At 52.3% G+C, this 21,178-nt stretch overlaps 1 protein-coding gene across 1 annotated transcript in view; it reads right to left on the bottom strand.

Moving 5' to 3' along the window:
• TMEM63A (transmembrane protein 63A) overlaps window positions 1-21,178 on the bottom strand; it is a 33,968-nt gene that overhangs the window by 2,192 nt on the left and 10,598 nt on the right. Inside the window, exons 5-23 of the mRNA XM_060091356.1 lie at window positions 20,893-20,956; window positions 19,904-19,941; window positions 16,518-16,660; window positions 15,726-15,777; window positions 15,232-15,340; window positions 14,083-14,153; window positions 11,926-12,006; window positions 11,617-11,740; window positions 11,392-11,525; window positions 9,962-10,099; window positions 8,183-8,336; window positions 5,721-5,827; window positions 5,492-5,578; window positions 4,961-5,023; window positions 3,847-4,009; window positions 2,868-2,973; window positions 1,488-1,655; window positions 428-543; window positions 15-77 (exon numbers count right to left, since the gene is read on the bottom strand). Coding sequence (XP_059947339.1) covers window positions 15-77; window positions 428-543; window positions 1,488-1,655; window positions 2,868-2,973; window positions 3,847-4,009; window positions 4,961-5,023; window positions 5,492-5,578; window positions 5,721-5,827; window positions 8,183-8,336; window positions 9,962-10,099; window positions 11,392-11,525; window positions 11,617-11,740; window positions 11,926-12,006; window positions 14,083-14,153; window positions 15,232-15,340; window positions 15,726-15,777; window positions 16,518-16,660; window positions 19,904-19,941; window positions 20,893-20,956 — 1,981 coding nt within the window. The remainder of the gene's footprint in view (window positions 1-14; window positions 78-427; window positions 544-1,487; window positions 1,656-2,867; window positions 2,974-3,846; window positions 4,010-4,960; window positions 5,024-5,491; window positions 5,579-5,720; window positions 5,828-8,182; window positions 8,337-9,961; window positions 10,100-11,391; window positions 11,526-11,616; window positions 11,741-11,925; window positions 12,007-14,082; window positions 14,154-15,231; window positions 15,341-15,725; window positions 15,778-16,517; window positions 16,661-19,903; window positions 19,942-20,892; window positions 20,957-21,178) is intronic.

Below are 21,178 nucleotides of genomic sequence, written 5' to 3'. Positions count from 1 at the left end.
AGAACCGCACTTACTGTGAATGGTAAAGCCACGGGGGCCTCCGCCTCACTTCCTTTGTCATTTGCTGATTCTTCCGTCTGCAGACAACAGCAAAAACTTGCAATGATAAACAAAACCGATCTTCCTGAACTAACACCCTCTAAACAAACAGACTATTAACACCCAGAATAATAGTACCAGCTGGCACAAAGCTCCCAGCGGCAGCCCAAGAGAGGATGGTGTGGGCAGTGCAGGGAGCAGGGAAGGGGGCAGGGAGGGAAGCTACACATCACACCCAACTACCCACGCCTTCCCCGTGGATAAATAAAATCTGGAGAGGGCTGTTGATCTGTTGATCTGGGAAGAGGTGGAGGAGGGATGGAGAATGAAGCCACCATCTCCTCCTCCCAGACCCTGGCTGGGCAACAGTGGGGGAGGGGCCCTTTACCTTGTAGTTCAGAGGGCTGAGGTGCTTGAAGCATCCAAAGCAGGTGTAGGCCAGGCAGACCAGGATAGTGAGCAGAAGCACCAGGAAGGTGAACAGGGTGAGGGGAGCCTTCAGACCTGGGGACAAAGGGATGCCAGCCTTGGCGTGGGGGGGAAGTCACACCTGGTGCAGGAACTGTGTGTGGCTTCTCTCTCAGGCCGAAGATGAAGAGAAGGCATCACCCACCCCCTTCCCACCATCTCCAGCAGCTGGGATGGTATCTTCACAGGCAGGGTCACAGTGACCCACTGAGCAGCTGGCATTATCCCTGGTCAGATTTCAGGTGCTGGGGCACCGAGTCCAAGGCCAGTTGCCAGCTTCCTTGCTGGGTCGGTTCCCTCCCGTCTCCAGTGCCCCCGGCAGAGTCACACATCTCTCCTGCCTCCTCCTCCTCCTCAAGAGTGGCAGTTCTCCCTCCTGCGTGTCCTCACCGCCTCCACACTGTGACGTGTGAGGACCTGGGCCCATCCACACCCGCAGAGAGCATCGCGGACTAGCTTCCCCCTGTCTGGTTCAGCCCCTCCACAGCTGGTAAAGGGACCGTTGTCCCTGTAAGGCTGTCTGGGGGATCGACCCGGCCTTCACCGGTCACACCTGACCTCAGGGCAGCTTAGACCTGGGTTGTCAGTGCTGCTCAAGCAGCCCCCACCCTTGGGTACCACCTTCTGGTTGGACACCAAGTTGATGCGCTTAAAACAGGAAGGGAGGGGGCTTCGCTGGTGGCGCAGTGGTTGGGAGTCCGCCTGCCGATGCAGGGGACACGGGTTCGTGCCCCGGTCCGGGAGGATCCCACATGCCGCAGAGCGGCTGGGCCCGTGAGCCATGGCCGCTGAGCTTGTGCATCCGGAGCCTGTGCTCCGCAGCGGGAGAGGCCACAACAGTGAGAGGCCCGCGTACCACAAAAAAAAAAAAAAAAAAAAAAACAGGAAGGGATTTGACTGGCTGGTGTGGATGCGGGAATAGGAGGCCGAGTGTTGCCTCCATGCCCTCCACCCCCACCCCAGTCAGAAGGGCCGCTCACCCAGGCGCAGGAAGGAAAAGAAGTAGAGCCAGAAGAGGCACAGGATGGGAGCAGCCAAGGCCTGGTTCACGGCTGCCAGGTGGATTCTCTTCTGCAGCTTTGCCGGCAGGTAGGCGAAGTAGAGGTTGTGCCGGTCGACCATGTGCTTGAGCAGGATGTAGATGAGGCCTGCAGAGCCGGGGCCGTGAGCTGGACAGTGGCTGGGCCACGGGGGCCACTCTCCGCCCTTCCTCCTGGAGGTGGCTGTCTGTGCGGGGAGCTGGGCTGGGGCCGCGGCTGGGCTACGTGCACACGTGCACACGTGCACGTCCTGGCTCCTCCTGTTTCTTCTCCTTCTCCTTCTCTCCCCACCTCTCCTCTCCCCACCCCCCCTGCCCCCTCCCAGCCGCTTTCTGACCCACGAGTAGGGGCGTCTGTGCTGCTGTCCCCACGGAACGCTGACATGCTAGGACCGTTTTGGGGAAAGAGGCAACTTTACACCAGAGGCCTGGCCTCAACTTCCTCCCACGCTGAGCCCCCACCCCTTATCCCTCAGGGCTCCCACGCTCCCTTCCTTCTCCCACCCAAGCTGACCCCCTGTACCGTCACTGCCAACAGATGCCCAAGGGTCTAAACCCAGGGATGGCACAGGAGGTGGGTGGGTGCTGCCTTTTCTATTACGTCAGGTTCTTCAAAAACATTTTTCGTTGTTGTTCTGAAACAGTCACACTGCTGTAGATCTTTAGAACAGCACGAGAGCGTGCACAGGGGAAGCGCACACTTCCTCCTTTCCCTAAACTACAGCTGTCACCGCCACCCATCTCCTGGGTGTTCTGTTTCCTTCCAGACGCTTCCATTTGTCTGCCGGCCCCTGAGGGTGTATTTTAACTGCAAGACCTTGACCTTCTAAGTCAAACAGTCCTGAGTTCACATCTGGGCTCTAATCCTCACTTAACAAAGCGTTAAGTGCTTCATCTGTGAAAAGGGGACAGAAGCAAGACCTGCCTCGAAGGAAGGATCGTGAGAGAATTAAGTGTGACAACCCGCGTGGAGAGCGACAGTGGCTGCCAGAGCACAAACACCAGAGCCTCCACCAGTGCTGCTGGCGCAGTCCCAGCTGCTGCCGGAGGATCAACCAAGAATGAAGCCGTCAGCCGGCAGAGGCCTTCAGACCAGGAGGGGTACTAAGAGAGCTCACAGTCTGGAAGGCCGGTGGAAGGAATCCACGAGAAGTGAAATTAAATCTGGTGTCCCCTGTGGCTCCTTGGCAGCTTACGGTTCCTGTGGCTACAAGAGGCCCTCTGCTTGTGGGGCTCCATGACGCCCTGCTGATGGCTGTCCTGGGGTGCTCGGCAGAATTAGCCATCCACCCACCCTGGGACCGGCCCCAGGGCCACTCACCGAACGGCACGATGATGGGGCAGGTGATGCTGTAGGCCATGATGACGGTGAAGACACACAGCATCCACGCATACATGGCTCCAAACTCGTACTCGAAGGCCTGGTTCTGGAAGGGGGAGGTGGTGAGGGGCTTAGGGGTTTGGTCCACACCAGCCCGCCTCCGTGCACTCCAAGTGGTCGGGAGGACTTTGGAAGTGGGAGCCTCACCGCGCCCCTCACCTCTCAAGGCCCCTTCTATCCCTCCACAAACCTCCTCCAGCTTCACCTGGCTCACACCCAGACCTCGAAAGGCACAGTGACTCGTGTTTTCGTAGTGTTTCTCGTGTTCTAATCCTGTCTACACAACAGGCCTGTGAGCCCCCAGAGGGCACAGGGGGTACATCTGACTGTAGAATGATCCTCCACAGACTCTGTCAGACCCAACATCACTCCGCCCCTTCTAGCCGTGTGTCCTGGGCCAAGCACTTGACCTCCCAGTGGCTTAGTCTGTGCGTCTGCAAAGCAAGCTCCAGTAGCGCCCATCTCACAGCGGGCTCTGAGGATTAAATGACAGGATGCAGGGCTTCTCCTCTTATGGTTCCCACAGTGGCGAAGGAGAATAAAAGAGAACCCCACACACCCAATTTAGAGAGTCCTGGAACAAATGCCACCAGTCCAAAATGCTTTGACCTCTGTAGTAATCTAAGAATTTATGCAAATGAAGGTCCATGGGAAAGAAATGTATGTATGTGTGTGTGTGTGTGTGTGATCAGCCCAGTTAAAATGCAAGAATCCCCACTCTCTCCTCCAGCCCGAGTCAGCATGGAGGATGACCTAGCCAGGCCCTCACCCAGGCTCCTTACACCTCCTCCCCCCACAGCCCTGGGCCCAGTTGAGAGGTCCTGAGCAGACTGCCCGGCACTTAGCAGGCAGCTGGGTAAACGCGGGCGGCGGGGAGGCTCTGGGACTTTAAGGCGGCGCCCACCCCCACCCTCTGTACCTGCTTGATGTTCCTGCGGTCGGCTGCAGTCTTGGCCATGACCATGCGGAAGGTGTACAGGATGAGGCCGGGCAGCCGCAGCAGCTCCATGCCGTTGCCAATGAAGGCCGAGGCGATGACATAGTTCACAAAGAAGGCGCCCTGGTCGGGCAGGAAGACGCACCTGGGGAACCACCGGGTGTGCGAGCTGAGCGCCCCGAGAGGGAGAGGGGCCCGTGACTGAGCAGAGACGGGACTCAGAACTGACCACGGATTTGGCCATCTGGAAGTCACTGTCAACCTAGACCCGAGCTGGTTGGGTATGGGTGTGTCTGTCTGTGGCTGCCAGCTCCCAAGTCCTCAGTTTACCCAGCGAGAACCCATTTAAGAAAATTCACTCTATCCTTTCAGATAGGCACGGCCAGGCTTCTCTGTGAACAGTCCTTTGGAAAAGTCTATCTTGGACATTCGGGCCTACATTAGGACTTAAAGTTTAGTACAGTAGGGGCTGGGGATGAATCCCAGCTCTGTCTCTTAACTAGCTGGGTAGCCTTTTTTTCTTCAGCATGTCTGGGCCTCAGTCTCCTCATCTGTAAAATGGAAATAGTCAAATTTCTGACTCATAGCTTGTTTAAAGATTAAATGAAAAAAAGAATCAAGCATTTAGCATAGCATCTTCTTAAATAACAGCTATTACTATTAAGTGGGTTCGGTACAAGTTGAAAATACTAACGAGGACACACATTAGAAATAAGTTCAACTCCTCTCTCCTAGCAAAACTAATCCTGGACCAGACAGTCATTCTGGTTGCTGCGTTAATTATTATTCTCCTTCCCCCTTCCCTGGCACCACTGAGACCCAGCAGTTCCTTCTCCCCAGGAGGTTCTGTTCTCAGTAAGTAAGTTTCAAAGAATGAATGAGAACGCCACTAATTGAGTTTCAACCTAAAAGATTAACCACACTTCTGAACTTGTAGCACAAAGTGGGTCAGTTCCCCTGATGCAGCCCCGCCAGGAACCTGTAGTGGTGCGGGGAGTCCACAGGCCCTGAAGGACAGACAACCCTCCCCCCACTGCAGCCCCAGCCCAAGTCCCTGGGGGACGTGGCTCCAAAACTCAGTGTGGCTGATACTTACTCCAACCTGACAGAGGCCTCCGAGGAAGTTTTATCAAAGAGCCACCGGAAGAAAAAATCCAAACTGAAAGAAAGATGAATCCCGTAAAAACTTATTTCCAACAGTCCATGTGATCACCGCATATGTTTTCATTTTCTTCTGCTTTCTGCTTTTTTTTTTTTTTTTTTTAAAAAGGCCAGATCTCAAGATCTACCCTGGTTCTCTAAGATGCTACTTATTATACCGTAACTCATCAGGGCCTGCTTTAACAGAAACTTCCTTCCTCAAAATAACCAAAGCCATGATTAGACCCTCTCCCTAAGTGGAAGGTCCATGTTAAGTTTCATTTTCAAGCTTTTTTTTTTTAAGGCAGAAAGATCATATCTCTGGAAGAATCAGTGGGCCAGCACAGCTGCATGCCAAGTGAGTGTGACAGGTTTAAATGTTGTCAGGAATTTGCAACCACTCCCAAAGCATCTGCATTTTCTTGAGGACAGTGTTCTCTGTTGTGACCCTGGTTCTGAATTTAGAGCAGGAGGTGGTAATAGGTACCTGGTGAGGCCCAGGGAGGGCAGAATCAGCACCATGAAGATCAAGAATATGTAGACCTTGGTCATCATGATTCGGTTTTCCCCTGACCTGCAGGAAGTCAGAGGGGAGCCCTCACAGTCCCTCAGATGCACCGGGCGTCCCCAGTAAGGCCCCTGCTGTATGCCCATCGCGCTGGTGGGGAGGGGGCATCAGAGACACCCAGCTCAGGGGCGAGCCCCAGGGAACTCACTTGGTCCAGTGGGACTCTAGCAGCGTGGAATAGTAGACGACGGTGGGCAGCAGGGCCGAGAAGGACCACAGGAGGAGGGTCGGGAAGAACTGGCTGATGATGGGGTCCTAGAAAACAGTCCATAGCAGAGAGCGCTGTGAGCCCTGGGGGCTTTGGGCCGTGACCTGTTGGCATGGTGACTCAGTGACCTCTGGGATTTGGGTCACTTTTGTCCCCCAGAACCAACACTGTACCTGGTACAGGGTAGATAATGTTGGCTGAACAGACAATAACAGCACCTGACATTTGTACAGTGCTTTCTTTTTCTTTTTCTTTTTTTTTTTCTTTTGTGATACGCGGGCCTCTCACTGTTGTGGCCTCTCCCGTTGCGGAGCACAGGCTCCGGACGCGCAGGCTCAGCGGCCATGGCTCACGAGCCCAGCCGCTCCGCGGCATGTGGGATCCTCCCGGACCGGGGCACGAACCCGTGTCCCCTGCATCGGCAGGCGGACTCTCAACCACTGCGCCACCAGGGAAGCCCCAGTGCTTTATTTTTCTTATTTTTATTTAAAAAAATTTTTTGGCCATGCTACGTGACACGTGGGATCTTAGTTCCCCCACCAGGGATCGAACCTGTACCCCCTGCGGTGGAAGCACAGAGTCTTAACCACGGGACCGCCAGGGAAGTCCCTGTATAGCTCTTTAGAGCGAAGAATGCAACTTCACATACAACTGAACTCCACTTGTCTTACTGACCAGAGAGATAACCTCCTCCATTCCGTATAGAAAGCCAACGACAGGCGCCAAAGACAGACAGAGCACTGACGGCCAGAGCCCTTCCCCAGCCGCCTGCCCACTCAGCTCCCACTGGCCCAGTCGTAGCTTCCCAGAACTGCTTCGTGTTTGTTCCCAATCTCATCTATGCCTGTTGTACTTGTTATTGCAATTACATGGTTCGATTAACTTATTCCCTTCTCTGATAAAAGGAGCATAGCAACAGAGAGATTTCTTTGAAAACTAAGTTGGATACATTGGAAAGACTTGATAAAGGCCAATTTCTCAAAAATGCTGCTGAATTAGATGAGAGTGAATTAACTGTAAAAGACCAAGGGAAACGAAATCTAGGAGGGTTCTATACTTTGAACAGCTTTGCAAGTATCTTTAAGTTCTTGCTTGACTGTAAGAAACCAAAACTAGAATCACAAACAATGAAATAAGCGTGTGTTTTATATAAAATACACAAAGGGGAAATCTAATCAGCAGATCCTTCCTCAAAAGAACAGGCCTTGACCATACATCAAAAGACTGGCAAAGGAATAAACATGTAGATGCTTTAGATCTAAACAAAACTTACATATTTTTTGTTGAGTCATTTGATCATCACAACGGCCCCATGAGTATAACATAGCAGAGTGTTACAGAGGACAAAGCCAGTTTTTAGAGGAAAAACAAAGGCTCAGAATTCATCAGCTAGGGAATGGCAGGGCAAGGACCAGGCCCTCAGGCCCTCCAGCCCACTGTGCTTTCCCAGAGTGTGATTAACCAAATGCCAAGTGGAACTGAAAACACGAAAAGGATGTGGAGTGATATTTCAGCAAAGCTGATTATGGGAAACCAAGTAGATGCCATTTTTAGGGAGTGTCCAGCTGTTATCAATTCATCTAAGATCCTTAAAAATCATTCATTACCTATCTAGAATAAGTAACTTTACAACAGGATTATCAGAAACTGACATATAAAAAGAAAACTGGATTCATGACCCTGCCACGCCAATCAGAGAAGCGCTTTGCATTCTTTGCTACCCACTCCCCGTAGCAGCCATCCTGCACACACATCACTGGCACATCACTATAACCATTGCTGAGAGATAATTTTATATTCTGCTTTTATCGTAAAACCCCATGTCTGCCACAAAGTCTATACAATTTTTTTTTTTTTTTTTTTTTGCGGTACGCGGGCCTCTCACTGTTGTGACCTCTTCCACCGCGGAGCACAGGCTCCGGACGCCCAGGTCCAGCGGCCACGGTTCATGGGCCCAGCCGCTCCGCGGCACGTGGGATCCCCCCGGACCGGGGCACGAACCCACGTCCCCTGCACCGGCAGGCGGATGCCCAACCACTGAGCCATCAGGGAAGCCCTATACAATTTTTTAATGGATGCTTAACAGTCTGTCAGACTGAATATACCTCATTCAACACAAATTACCCCTACTGTTGAACATTTAGATTGATTCCACTGTATCTATGTCTCTATAGTAACACATATACACACACATGTATACATAAAGTATATACACATATGTATATCTACATAATGTTACTATAAAGACACTGTAATAAATGTGGCCATGCCTGCTCAGGGCTTAAAAGCACATGAGCCGAGTGACACGGCCTCCTGGTTCAGTGGCCCCCACGGCTCTTGGTCCCATTCCTCCCCCACCCGCCATGCCCTCTTGGGAGAGGTCCTGCAGAACGGTCACTCACATTTAGCGCATGGATGGGTTTGGTGACGTTGAACTTGTCCATGGTGGACAGGATGATGGAGGGCGTGGTCAGGAAAAACAGCCCCAAGAAGAGAGTGAAGTTGATGCCCAGCCATTGGAACCACCAGCGGAGGCCCTGGATAGAGAGGTTCTTCCTGCAGAGGGGAGGACACAGGCCTTGGAGGTTTATCTCTCAGGCTCTGGCCACCTATGACACCTACAGTGCCCACGGCTTGGGTGAGTCAGAAGGTCAAATTTAGGCAAGGCAAGAGACTAGACTGAGGGCTCTGGCTGAGGGTCCATCTGGACCTTGGGAGCACAGGCAAGTGTCCTGCACTGACCTTCAGCTATAGGAAGGTCGAATTTGGGGTCCCTATGAGCTCAGAGGGAAAACAGGTTATTTGCAGCTAGAGTCTAGGAGCCAGAACCTACTCGAAGAGATGCCATGAGCCCCCTAGCAGACCAAACAAGGCTCCAACATGGCGTTTTTCAGACGCACTAAAGACACGTGACTCCCCACAGGGCCGTGAGCTGTGGTGTGAGCTGGAGGGAGGCGGGGGACAAAAGCAAAAGGCCTGGAACCCGCCCTGGCTTCTCACCCCACCAAGAGCAGACCGACAAACCAGTCCCAAGTTTAGAAAGCTCAGTGAACCAAAGAGCAGGACTGCCAGGGGCTGAAGTACAGCCGGTGGAGATGAGCGCCCAAACCCTGCTCTGGACCAGGAACTGAGGCCAGGCTGGATGGCGAGCCATGCTGGGGCCTCTGCCGGGCCGTCCTCACCCTCGGCATCGTGCTTAAGGCTCCTGTGGACACAGCTCAGCTCACCAGCTTGTGCCCCAGGCTAGAGAGGCAGCTGGCACCTAACCCAGGGCCGCACTGTCTGATACAGCAGCCTCGAGCCACAGCAGGCTACTGCGTGTTGAAATGTGGCTGGTCCAAACAGAGATGGGCCAGAAGTGGCACATACATGCTGGATCTCAAAGACACTACGTATGAAAAGGAGACTGTAAAACATCTCAATTTAAAAAAATTGATTACATATTGAAATGATAATATTTTAGATATAGAGGGAGAACTCTTATTAAAGTTAATTTTAACAGTTTCTTTTACTTTTTTTCTTTTTTTTAAGACCTGTTTTTTTTTTTTGCGGTACGCGGGCCTCTCACTGTTGTGGCCTCTCCCGTTGCGGAGCACGGGCTCCGGACGCGCAGGCTCAGTGGCCATGGCTCACGGGCCCAGCCGCTCCGCGGCACGTGGGATCTTCCCGGACCAGGGGCACGAACCCGTGTCCCCTGCATCGGCAGGCGGACTCTCAACCACTGCACCACCAGGGAAGCCCTAAGACCTGTTTTTTTGTTGTGGTTTTTTTGGTGTTTTTTGGCCTCGCCGTGCAGCTTGCAGGATCTCAGTTCCCTGACCAGGGATTGAACCTGGGCCATGGCCGTGAAAGCCTGAAATCCTAACCACTAGGCCACCAGGGAACTCCCCAGTTTCTTTTACTTTTTTTAATGTGGCTAAAAGGAAACTTAAAATTACATACATTGCTGCCATTATAATCCTACCAGACGCTGCTGATACTGGGGAGAAACACTGGAGTGAAGTCGTGGGTGTGGACACACCACCCACCCCCATCACGCCTCCCACCCCCTGCCCAAAGGGGTGCAGGAGAGTATGAGTGTCTCTCTGAGTGCCAGGTCACACCTGTGCTTCCAGGTGACTTGGGCAGCCCTGCAGGGCTCCCAGGCCCCATTCCCGCCCCTTGCCAGCCTGGGGGCTCACCAGCAGATGTCTTCGGGGTAAGCAGCGAAGCTGACCGTCCACTTGGAGGTGCAGAGCTCTGTGCTGTGGGAGGATGGCTGCGGGCCACTTTTGCACTGAAGGCCCTGACACTTGCAGGCGTTGAAGTCCTTCAGGATGCTGCCAGGAAATGTAGAAATGGCCAGGGTTCAGACCCCTCGGGGTACCATGTACCCATACAGCAGAAAGGACTGTGTGAGAGTGGGAGCCCCATGGCACAGGACCTTTGCTTTATTATTAGTTTATTGTACTCATGCTATAATTAGTGCTATGAAAGAGATGCCATTCTTAGCACATTATGTGCAGAATTTTGCTTAATCCTCAGGACAACCCTCTAAGCCAGGGATTACCATTCCTATTTTACAGATGAGGAAACTGAGGCTCTCAGAGTTAGGTTTTGCACCCTGTCTGACCCCAGCTCCCATGCTGTTGGCATTGCCCCAACATAGGGCTCCTCCTTGCGGCCCCCTCTGCCCTGTCCATGAAGTTGGACATCCTGCTGCCAGGCCCGGGGCCTCACTTTTCCACTCCCTCACCTCTTCCCAGGCCCCATAGCAGCATTAGGCTTCATCACCTACGACTCCAAGATGCCCCTCCCTAGGACTCCCAGCCCCGCCCTCTCCACTCCTTCCCCCTTTAGTCTCCCACAAAGAACCCACCAGCGCCCCTACTCCTGTCTCAGAACACTCTTCCTCTTTCCACTGGCCTCGTCCCCACCCCAGCCTCACTTGAGAGTCTGCAAGGCACAGCCAGGAGTCTGTTCCCAGGGTTCACGATGCCCGAAGCACGGAAGGCACGGGGAAGGAGCATTTGCTGGGCCAACTCCTTTCCGTCTCCCTCTACCGACCCCATCCCCTGCTGCTCCCGAGGCAAGACGAGATGGAGATCCCAGGCATGAGAGCATTTTAGGAGCTAGAGCTCATGCCAAGGTGCACTATGAAAACCCACTCCCTTGGGCCAGGCTCTCAGCAGCAGTGAGCATCCTGGAGTGCCCAGAGGTATTCCCCCACAGCAGTGCATTTGTAGGGAGATGGGAAGGCCACGCACAGAAGGAAGATCTGTGGCTCCAGAGTGGGTACATGAAAGAGGGTGGCATCCACCCCACCTGGTGAAATGCTGGGTCATAGAGGCAATGAGATCCCTGGGGCAGCTGGTGAGAGCCCGGCAGTGGGGTAAGGCCATATCCACCCAAGAGGGGCTCAGCTGGAATCACCCATACCCAGCTGTCACACAAACATTGGCCAGGCTCACCAAGGTAGTGGGTGTGGATGGCTGCCCCCAATCCCAGCCACGCCCGCAGGAGATGGAAATGCTACAAACAAATCCCAGCAGTGGCGGTTCAGCAGTACCGTCTCTGTCCAAGAGGGACAGCAATTTGGACAGAGGCAGACAAGGAACATGCCCACACTCACTAGGTGGCCATGGACTTTTCCTGGAAGGTGATGAAGGCCATTCCCAGGGACTGGTCCTGGACCCTGCATTCCTCCTCTGTGATCCTCTCCATCAGCCTGTCCTTCATGCGTGTGTAGTAGGAGATGGCGTCCTCCTACCAGAGGACACATGCCCTTGTGATGACGTGGCCCTGTGCAGGTCTCGGGGGACCCAGCGCCCACGTTCCCGGGGTTGTGGGCCCTCACCCACTCACACCCCTTCACTTCACAGCAGCAGAACTGGCCGCAGGGCTTGGGGTTGATGAGGGTCCGCTGGCCTGTCTTCACCTGCAGGTTTGTGTAATAGGTCAGGCTCTTCTCTGTCTTTTTTCTGCAGTGGGAGGGACACACTTCAGACTCACGATCCTGTGGTGGGACTCACAGAGCCACTCCGCTCCTTTCCTCGCTAAGGGATCCGGGGCCAGCAAGGAAGGAGGATGGCACCTCAGAGGGAAGGAGTCAGAAAGATGCAGCCAGCTCAGCCCACGCCCGCCCACCCTGCCGGCCCTCCCTTACCTCTCCCTGCACAGGTAGATCAGCTTGGCCACGTTGTAGCACAGCTGGACCTCCACCACTTCACACGTGGGATACGCGTCTCTGTGCCCAGGGCAGATCAGAAGCAAAAGACAGCCATTGGAAAAGAGAACCCCCCCAGGCAGGAGAGACCCCCAAGACTCCAGGGGTGTCAGAGAAATTACACTGCTCATTTCTGTGCCAGGGGAGACCTCTTTCCTCTTTGCCTTTTACCAAAGGGGGAAAGTTTGAAATGTAATACAAAGAGGTCCTTTTAAATAGCATGAAAGTAACTGCCTGAAACTGACAAATTTATACCCACTTGGCTTTAAATCAGTCAGTACTTCTCCTGAAGAAAAAAAATAACACTATTCATTACCTCCTCCACCCATGCAAAGGAGTCAATTTATTGTTTGCTCTAGGTCATTTCTACTCTGGACCATCACTGAAATCCTATTCAGTTTGTGACCCTTTTGAAAATCACAGACCTTTTTGGTCTCATGAAAGCAAAGGACCCTCAGCCCAGTAAATGTCTACACATGCATTAACAATCATAGTAAAATACTGTAAGTATGCCGTATGTATACTTATTCTTGGCCAGGTACTGTTAGAGCATTAACTTATTTGATCCTCACCATAACCCGTGAGGTTTTTGTCCCCATTTTACAGATGAGGACAATAAGCGTCGGAGAGGTAAAATGACTTGTGCCCAAGATCACACAGCTAGTGAGTGTCTGAGCCAGGAAGTGAATCCAGGCGGCCCAGCTCCAGGGCCCATGCCTGTACCCAGCGTACGATGCTCCCTCACCATATACGCAAAATCCTACGTGCAACTCCTGGGCATTCCTGAACCGTGTAAATCCCCACCTACTACTTGCTAGGCACTGGGATGGAGCCTGGATAAGTTTACATTTTAGTGAGAGAGAGAGACACAGCCCATAGACATGTCAGGTAGACAATTTCAGGTCCCATTATGAGCTTTGCGGAAGAGAACAATGGTGTATGCATCCCTGCTACAAGGCAAATTCACACATCAATCCCCATGGATTGCAGCAGTGTTCACTAAAAGGGCTGCCTGAAATAGGAGGAAGTGTGATTCAGTGTTTGTAATGGGAATGAGAGGACTTTTTTTTCTCTTTAAGGTAATATATTAAGTGGAGCTACTGTTTCCAAATGTTGCCTAACAGGCAACTTTGGGGAGCTGTTTCAAGGAACAGAGAAAAATGATTCCAGTACCCAATGTTTACATATAGAAAAATATTTCTAAAATACTTAGAGTTTCTAAAAGAGAGGTCAATAAATTTTAAACATTCATTTTACAATTCTGTTTACACTAATAATTTGCTTAGCAAGTGTTCTTCATAAATAGTGCAAAGCCAAGCCACAGCCAACCCCTAATCCATACTACAAATTAATGACTGCTGATGAGGAATGAATACAGACTGAAGCCTCAGCTCCCTAGCCCAGGTTCAAGTCCTCCAGCCCAGGGTCCTGGGAGCCCTCCCGGCCTGCCTCTCCCCCGAGCACCCCCTTTCCTGAAGCTCCATGAGATGCCCTGTGTTCATCGCACCGTACACACAATTTCCTTCTCACAGGAAGGCCCTTCCTCTAGCCTCCACCTGCAGGTATCCCCGGTGCAGGTGCTCAGAGGAGGCTGCTGGAAAGGAGGTTCTGCTGGGACAGCCATGAGCGAGCTCTGTGAGGACAGGGCTCCGGACCCGGGGTGCTGACTCGAGAGACACGTGCTGAGCAGAAGGATGAACCACGAAACGCAGAGCGGGGCCCAGGTCCCTCCCCGCCGCCAAGACTGCTATCTCTCGGGTCTCTCTTACTCTGCAGAGCTGATGCTGAGAAGCCCAGGGTGAATCCTTTTCTTTTCTTTTTTTTTTTGTGGGGGATGTGTGGGCGTGTTGTTTCTATAAATCTTTTTCTCTGCCCCTGAGCTCTCAAGATGTTTACCTGCCCCACACCCTGGCCTGTATTCTGGCTACTGCGGTCACGTGGGCAGCCGCGGCTGCTGGCAGAGGACGTGCCGCCCCAGCCCAGGCCCTCAGAGCCCCAGCAGAGCCTGCCCAGGGCAGCATCCGCGGCTCTGTGGCTGGGCCACGTCCTCCTAGGGTCTCCCTCCCCTTCCCTCCCAGTGGAAGCGGCCCTGCTCACCGGAAGTGGCTCTCCACGGTCTCCTTCTTTGCGTTTCTGGGGAGTCCTGTGATGAACAGGGTCCGCCTCACCTGCCGGAGAAACACACCAGGGAGAAAAGTCACCAGGGCAAGCCAGTCTGCCAGGGGGACACCCTGTTCAAGCCTCCCCAAGGAGAACAATGGGGACTCAGAGGCTCAGGTGCTCGACTTCCTGGCCTGACAGAGCCTTGAAGTCTCTTCTTTACATAGCATCTTCTTCTAGGCAGTCAAGAATAAATTTCCAGGGGCTTCCCTGGTGGCGCGGTGGTTGGGAGTCTGCCTGCTAGTGCAGGGGACACGGGTTCGAGCCCTGGTCTGGGAGGATCCCGCATGCCGCGGAGCGGCTGGGCCCGTGAGCCACAACTACTGAGCCTGCGCGTCTGGAGCCTGTGCTCCGCAACAAGAGAGGCCCACGCACCGCGATGAAGAGTGGCCCCCGCTTGCCACAACTAGAGAAAGCCCTCGCACAGAAACGAAGACCCAACACAGCAAAAATAAATAAATTAAAAAAAAAAAAAGAATAAATTTCCAGGGAATTCCCTGGCAGTCCAGTGGTTAGGGCTCTGCGCTTCCACTGCACGGGGCACGGGTTCGATCCCTGGTCAGGGAACTAAGATCCCGCATGCCACGCAGTGTGGCCAAAAAAAAAAAAAAAATACATTTCCAAAGCAATTTCGATGAGCCTCCTTTGCATCACAAGAGACTGAGAAAGAACCCAGAAAGGGGAAGTGACTCAAATGAGGCCACACAGCAGATCAGAGGAGGACCCAGGCCTGGAACCAAGTAATAGAAACTCCCTGTCCCCCCATCAAGTTATGGGCCGCAATGAGAGAGGGAGCTGCTCTCAATTCAAACTTCTTGGAAGTTATTTAGAATCAGTAACTACAAGCCCAAACCCCACAAATCTAAAGGCTAGTTGGCAAAACGGGGGGAAATAGCCAAATCCTAAAACAATCTACCAGAAAAAAAGTGCTTAATGCCGATTCTGAGCACACATGTGCAAGCCTGAGGCCTCTCCTTCCCCTCACTGCCATCGTGGTGCTGGGGAATAAGCCTGGTGCCACTCCTCCCCAGCTCCACCTGAGACCCTCCCCAGCACATGCCCAGCCCCCCACCACCCCTCACTCACCAGGTTCTCCTCTTTGTACTTGATGGACTGGGTGTGGTGCCGCATGAAGCCCACAGTGAGGATGAGGTAAAGGATGGCGAAGATGGTGTGTAGCCAAAGGAGGTCGTTGCTGGGGGGCAGGGAGGGGAGGGACACCACCTGCCATCAGGGCTGGGCTTGGTCACCCTCATGGCACTGAGCTGAGGGCCAAAGCCTTCCTCACAACAGATTCCTCCAACAGAGGTTGAGCGGCCAGTGCCCTTTAGAGAGGGCACTGTCCTGACAAATGAACCCCAGCTCCACGGGGCCCTCTGTTTCCTAAAACCCACTGCAAAACAACAGCGGCCTGGGGCGTGTCCATGCCCATAGCCCAGCAGCGGGCACTAGCGGCAAAGAGGCTTTCAGACATTAACTCGCTCACTTTGGACGACCTCTGGCCTATCCCGGGCTCCAGAATCTGCCCTCTCCTTGGTCTCACCCATCAGCACCCTCAGGCCCTCCCACCTCGAACTCACTCAGTCTGTAGGTTTGCGATGGTCGTCCTCCCAAAGCTGTAAGGGTCTTTGTCTGCAGAGAAGCACAGATACTCAGTTGCAGGGTCACACTAGGGAAGTGGGAGGGGGGCAGCACAGCCTTGGTTTGTGGAGCTCTAAGAAGGAGCAGTATAAGATGTCCGAGAAGTCAGAGGACTGTGGCAACTGTCCGGTCTTTTCAGAGCTACACCAACCGAGGCCTCTGCTTTACTCCAAGATGCTCCTGGCAACTTCTTCTCAACCTACCAGGTGGGTAAAGTCAAAATCTGAATTCATCTTGCTTTGAGAGTCTTGTGGCATTCCTTGAGAAATCTAGAAACACCCTAAGCTGTTCCCAAAACCAAGGCTGGGAATCACTGGGCGTTAAGAAGTGGATTCGTGATGGTGACGCTGGATTCCTGTGGGTGCTTGGAAATAGAATGCCACACTCTTGATTTTCACTTTGAGCATCACAAACATCTTCTGGATCCACTACTTGTGGCCTCCTGATTTGGGTGGGGGCAGGAAACTATAAAACACACTCTGAAATCCCCTGATCAGTCTTGGGGTCTTCCTCCTACTTAGATATTAGGGGCCCCAGCTCTTGGCCCAGGTTTGGGGTGGATTCTTCTCCAGATCTTTAAGCAAATGGAAAAGTTCAAAAAGTCACCCTGAGACTTTCTCACATCTGAATTTGAGCATGAATCCTGGGGTTCTGATCCACCACCACGAGGCCCTTGCCCCAGGGCTGCTGCTCTGCCTGGGCCCAGCTCAGGCAAGATGAGGACTCCTTACCCAGCAAGCTCCCCGAGAGGTTGACAGGCAGGATGACACACAGAGACAAGAAGCTGACCACCACCAGCAGGAAGATGATGTGTCTCTGGAACGACAGGTAGTGGATGGCGTCCTCCCCACACCACTCCAGGATCTGGTCATCTCTGGCCAAGACACACATGGAATCCTAATGAGTAGTGGTAACAGGCTGGGCCCTTTGGGCCTTGCATGGATGATCTCATTTAACCCTCATGACCGTCCGAGAGGTAGGTCCCAATTTGATCTCCATTTTTTTAAATATGAGGAAACAGGTACAGAAAGAGCACGTTAACTTTTACAATCATCCACCCTGTAACAGCAGAGCTATGACGTGAACTCCAGAGCCTGCCTCTCAGGCTTCACCCCACACTCCTGGACGAAGGAACGTGCCACTGTTCCACTTTAGGTCTCTAGAAACATTCGTGCCTACGTTTGTGTGTAAATACAATTATCCCTCAGCCCTTTCCTGCACCTATGGACAAGCAAAGCCACTGACAAGAGCGCTGCTGAGAATCTCCTGAGCGGAGCTGTGTGTGTCCAGGCTCGTGGCTCCCACCCTTTCTCCCATCTCCTCCTCAGGGAAACTGGGAGACAGAGGTGGAGCCCCTGCTGTATTTTATGTACCTTTTAATATTTATTTATTTATTTGGCTGTGCTGGTCTTCGTTGAGGCGTGTGGGATCTTCGTTACCACGTGCAGATCTTCATTGCGGCATGCGGGATCTTTAGTTGCCACGTGTGGGATCTTTTAGTTGTGGCACGCGGGATCTAGTTCCCTGACCAGGGATTGAACCCGGGCCCCCTGCATTGGGAGCGCAGAGTTTCAACCACTGGGCCACCAGGGAAGTCCCTGGAGCTACTGCTTTAAACATTCTAAGGCTCAGTCCATCCTGCTGGCCCTGCCCCTTCCCTGTGTCCCTGCTGTGGCCCCAGAGCTGGGGGGCGACCTGCTCCACCCTTTCCCGCCCTCAGTGCTGTATTTGGAGGCTCCAGGTCATTTGGGGACCCAGAAAATTCTGGGTTCTGACAGCCAGACTTCCATGCTACAGAGGGAGAAGGGGAGGGGGGTGTCTCCTGCTTTCCCACTCTCCTGACAGGGAGCTACCCTGAGGATCCTGCTTCCAGAAGGCAGGGAAAGCCCTGCACTGGGAAGAAAGAGCTCAGGGAAGCAAGGGCCACAGCATAAAAAGGCAGGTGTGAAAGGCGTGGCGCGAGGGCTCTGCAGCCAGCCAGACAGACCACAGTGGACTCCAGCTCAGCTGCCTCCAGAGAGGGTCACAGCACCCACCTGAGGCTGGGACCTAAAGCAGGGAGGCTACTACCCGCTAGCTAGCTGGTCACTCAGCAGGTGCACAGGAGGCAGTGAGAATCCAGGCCCAACGCCGTGCCTGGTGCCGGGTGGACGCTCGCAGTACGCTTGCTAATGTTACTCCTTTTTACTGCTTACCTGGAGGACAAAGCTCTACCACTGACTACACTGTTTTCACTTCTAAATAAACTACCAAAATGCATATACTTTGCCACAATACGTGCTTACTAAACAAACATTGGTGAAGATTACAACCCGTAAGTGGGACTTCCTTGGTGGGCCAGTGGGTAAGACTCCACGTTCCCAATGCAGGGGGCCCGGGTTTGATCCCCAGTCGGGGAACTAGATCCCACGTGCATGCCGCAACTAAAAAGATCCCGCATGCCGCAACTAAGACCCGGTGCCGCTGAAATAAATAAATAAATAAATATTTAAAAAAAATAAAACCAATAAGTGAGCAATTTTCATCAACAATTTTTTCTTGCGATACACCTCTAATTTCTCTATCTTGCTGGGAAAGGCAATTTGGAAGGAAACTGAGAGGCCTCTTTAAATGTCAGTTGTAACGCCGGGCGTGAGCAGCTGTTAAAATTTAATTGCAGCCTTAAAAAAAAGTCAAAGGGTAGTCCTTTCTGTGGCAGGAACAGAAGAGAAAGAACAGTGGGAGTTGAAATGGAAAAATGTGTCTGATACAGCATTAAAATGACAAAGCAGAATACACAGCTGTATGGGTATGGCCTCACTCAATGAGAGGTGAGGTCCACGCAGAGAGGGCTGGAAGGGGACATGGAGTGACAGAAACAGTGGGTATGGACGGCAGTGCAAACCGTCAGCAGCCTTTGCTAGTTAACGTGAAGATGACGAGTCAAAGTTTCTGGCTTTGCCCCACCCGATCGAGGCAGAGAGTGGGGGGCACAGCCCAGGGTAGGGGAATGGCCTGAGTCCCAACCAGCGGTGCCACGGAGAGTAGCTAAGCAGAGGGAAACATGCCGAGGGCATCTTTCAGAGGTAGGGGTAGGGGTGACTTAAAATTTATTCCTATGAATTCTGTTCTGTACGTGATGGATTTTTGCACAGAGTATGCATGACTTCCAACACCCGGAGGAAACGCTGACATGACTTTGGAGTGGGCAGGGAAGGGCGAGGCTGGCAAACCTACCTCTCCCACCTCTGTCCCCTTGTCCCTCCCAGAAACCTCCCCTCCTACTCCAGACCAGAGTTCACTGGTTTCTTCTGCACAAACTGCCTCCTGCCAGTTCCCCTGGGAACAACTCTCACCAGCCTGGACTGTTTACAACACGCTCACACGTGTGAATGCATTTGAACTAGACAGAGCAGGTGTTATGCTCAGCCTGCTTTTATAGTTGGGGAAACTGAAGCCCAGAGAGAGGGACTTACCCAATGTCCTAGAACTATCACATTTCATCACTTCTAACATGCCATTTCCATATTTCAACACCTCTGAAATGGGGAGCACCCTGGGATCATAGCCAATCACAGCATAATAGGAAGCATTTCCTCATTCTTGGTGCTGTGCGTCTTACAACGGTGGTTTCTCAGATAGGATGCAATACGGCCGCAGGCAGCAGAGCTGAGACTCGCAGCCTGGCTCTGCCACCACATGCAAGGGGACTAACTGGCTTATAATCACCAAGCACCTCTTTCAGGATTTCTCTCCAAAGGGCCCAGGTTTTAAGAAAAAAAAGAAAACTTTTAACCAAATGAGCTGAATATATTAAGCAATCATTATTTCTCCACTTTTCACTAATTCAAAGACATGACACTGCCTCGAAGAGCTTCCACCCAAATATATCCGTGTTAAATAGTACGTAGATATAATTCCTGACTAAAGCAAAAAATGAGCTTTAATTAGCTTGCACAGGGGCTCCCTGGGCCACCTTTATTCTCAGCCCCCAAGTATAGCTTTGGGTCCGAACCGAAAAGTATCTGAGAGACTCCAGCTCAGGATCAGGCACCTTGGCTCTCTCCTGCTGACTGGCTGAACAACCAAACAAACCCACCCAGACAAAGACACCTCCAGCCACCCGCGCTGTACTCACTGCAGGCGGAAGATTGCAGTCAGCCACGGGCAGCATCCCTGGAAACGGAGAACAGGGATTAGCTTCCAACAATCTCTGTTTTTCGGAGGCAGATATCATCATCATCTTTGACTTTAAACAACCATCTAACCTCCCGTTTTATAAAAAGCAGTGCTTTTGTCCCCAATTCAGCAAGCAACCCTCTTGTCCAAATGCGACAGAGTCGGTGTTCCCAGTCCTCTGTAACATGCATCTTGTGCCTGGAGATCTTGTGAACGCCTCTCAAGTTTTGACAATTTGTGGAATTATACAGGCTCCTGGGTCAAATGGTGCAACTTGAGAGAGCTGATGAAAGTTCAAGGCTGCTCTGGAGAAGCTGATGGGGGCTTCTGTTTGTTTCAAAATGACTGAATGAGATGCAAGACAAAAGCAAGGAACCAAGCCCACTCAACTGGACAGTTCCCTGGGGCGGGGTTTAGAGAGGGAAAGGGTTTCATGGGTTTTAGTGTCCATCGTATCTCTTAAACTTGATACCCCGTAAAGCTGGACTATCACCCAGCTGGGAAAGACAAATATTTGCTCGTCATTCATTTGACAGTTACTTAGCACCTACCTACTGGGTGTCAGGAGGTGGGGAACGGGACTGGATAAGATTTGGTTTCCTGCCCACAGCTGGCTCATAAGCTAGTGAGCAAGTCAATAATTAACTGTCACACAAAGCCGTTAAGTATGATAACACAGACAAGAGCTGTAGCCAGGTGCCTGAGAATTAATCAAGTCTCACGATCCTGGATCACCCAGCTGCCATCTTTGCTGTGGCATTTCCCAAGTTCAGGTGTCTTTGTCAAAGCAGAGAAGAGCTCTCACCAGCATGTGCCACTCAAGGTCAAGGGTATTGAGTTAGCGGCTCAGCAGGAGTACAACTGCCCTCTCCCTGCCAATTCATTACTGCCCATCCTTGCAAGCCCCCATCCCGCAGCCACAACCATACCTGCCCCTTAAATACCAACCAGCTCGTTTTCAAAGTCCTGCTGCCCTGAGGAGGAAGATGACAGTCTCTGGAATCTGGACTCACTAGAAACACAAAAGGGAAAAATGGCAGATAATCCTTTTAAAAGGTCTAAAAACTTATGTTTAGTATCTCGCTGCCTCTTAGAACTCAGGACCAAGGCTACTAGTGCTCAGTGGCTGGGACAAAATATAACTCACCCTGTGAAAAATATAGGCAAGGGCATCGACCATTCCAAGGTTTGGTGAGACGTCAAACTCTATGTTACGTGGGATGAATAACAGGGG

Source organism: Mesoplodon densirostris, chromosome 2 (assembly GCF_025265405.1).
Source record: "Mesoplodon densirostris isolate mMesDen1 chromosome 2, mMesDen1 primary haplotype, whole genome shotgun sequence".
Classification (NCBI taxonomy): Eukaryota; Metazoa; Chordata; class Mammalia; order Artiodactyla; family Ziphiidae; genus Mesoplodon; species Mesoplodon densirostris.
This window is presented reverse-complemented; position numbering and strand designations above follow the sequence as displayed.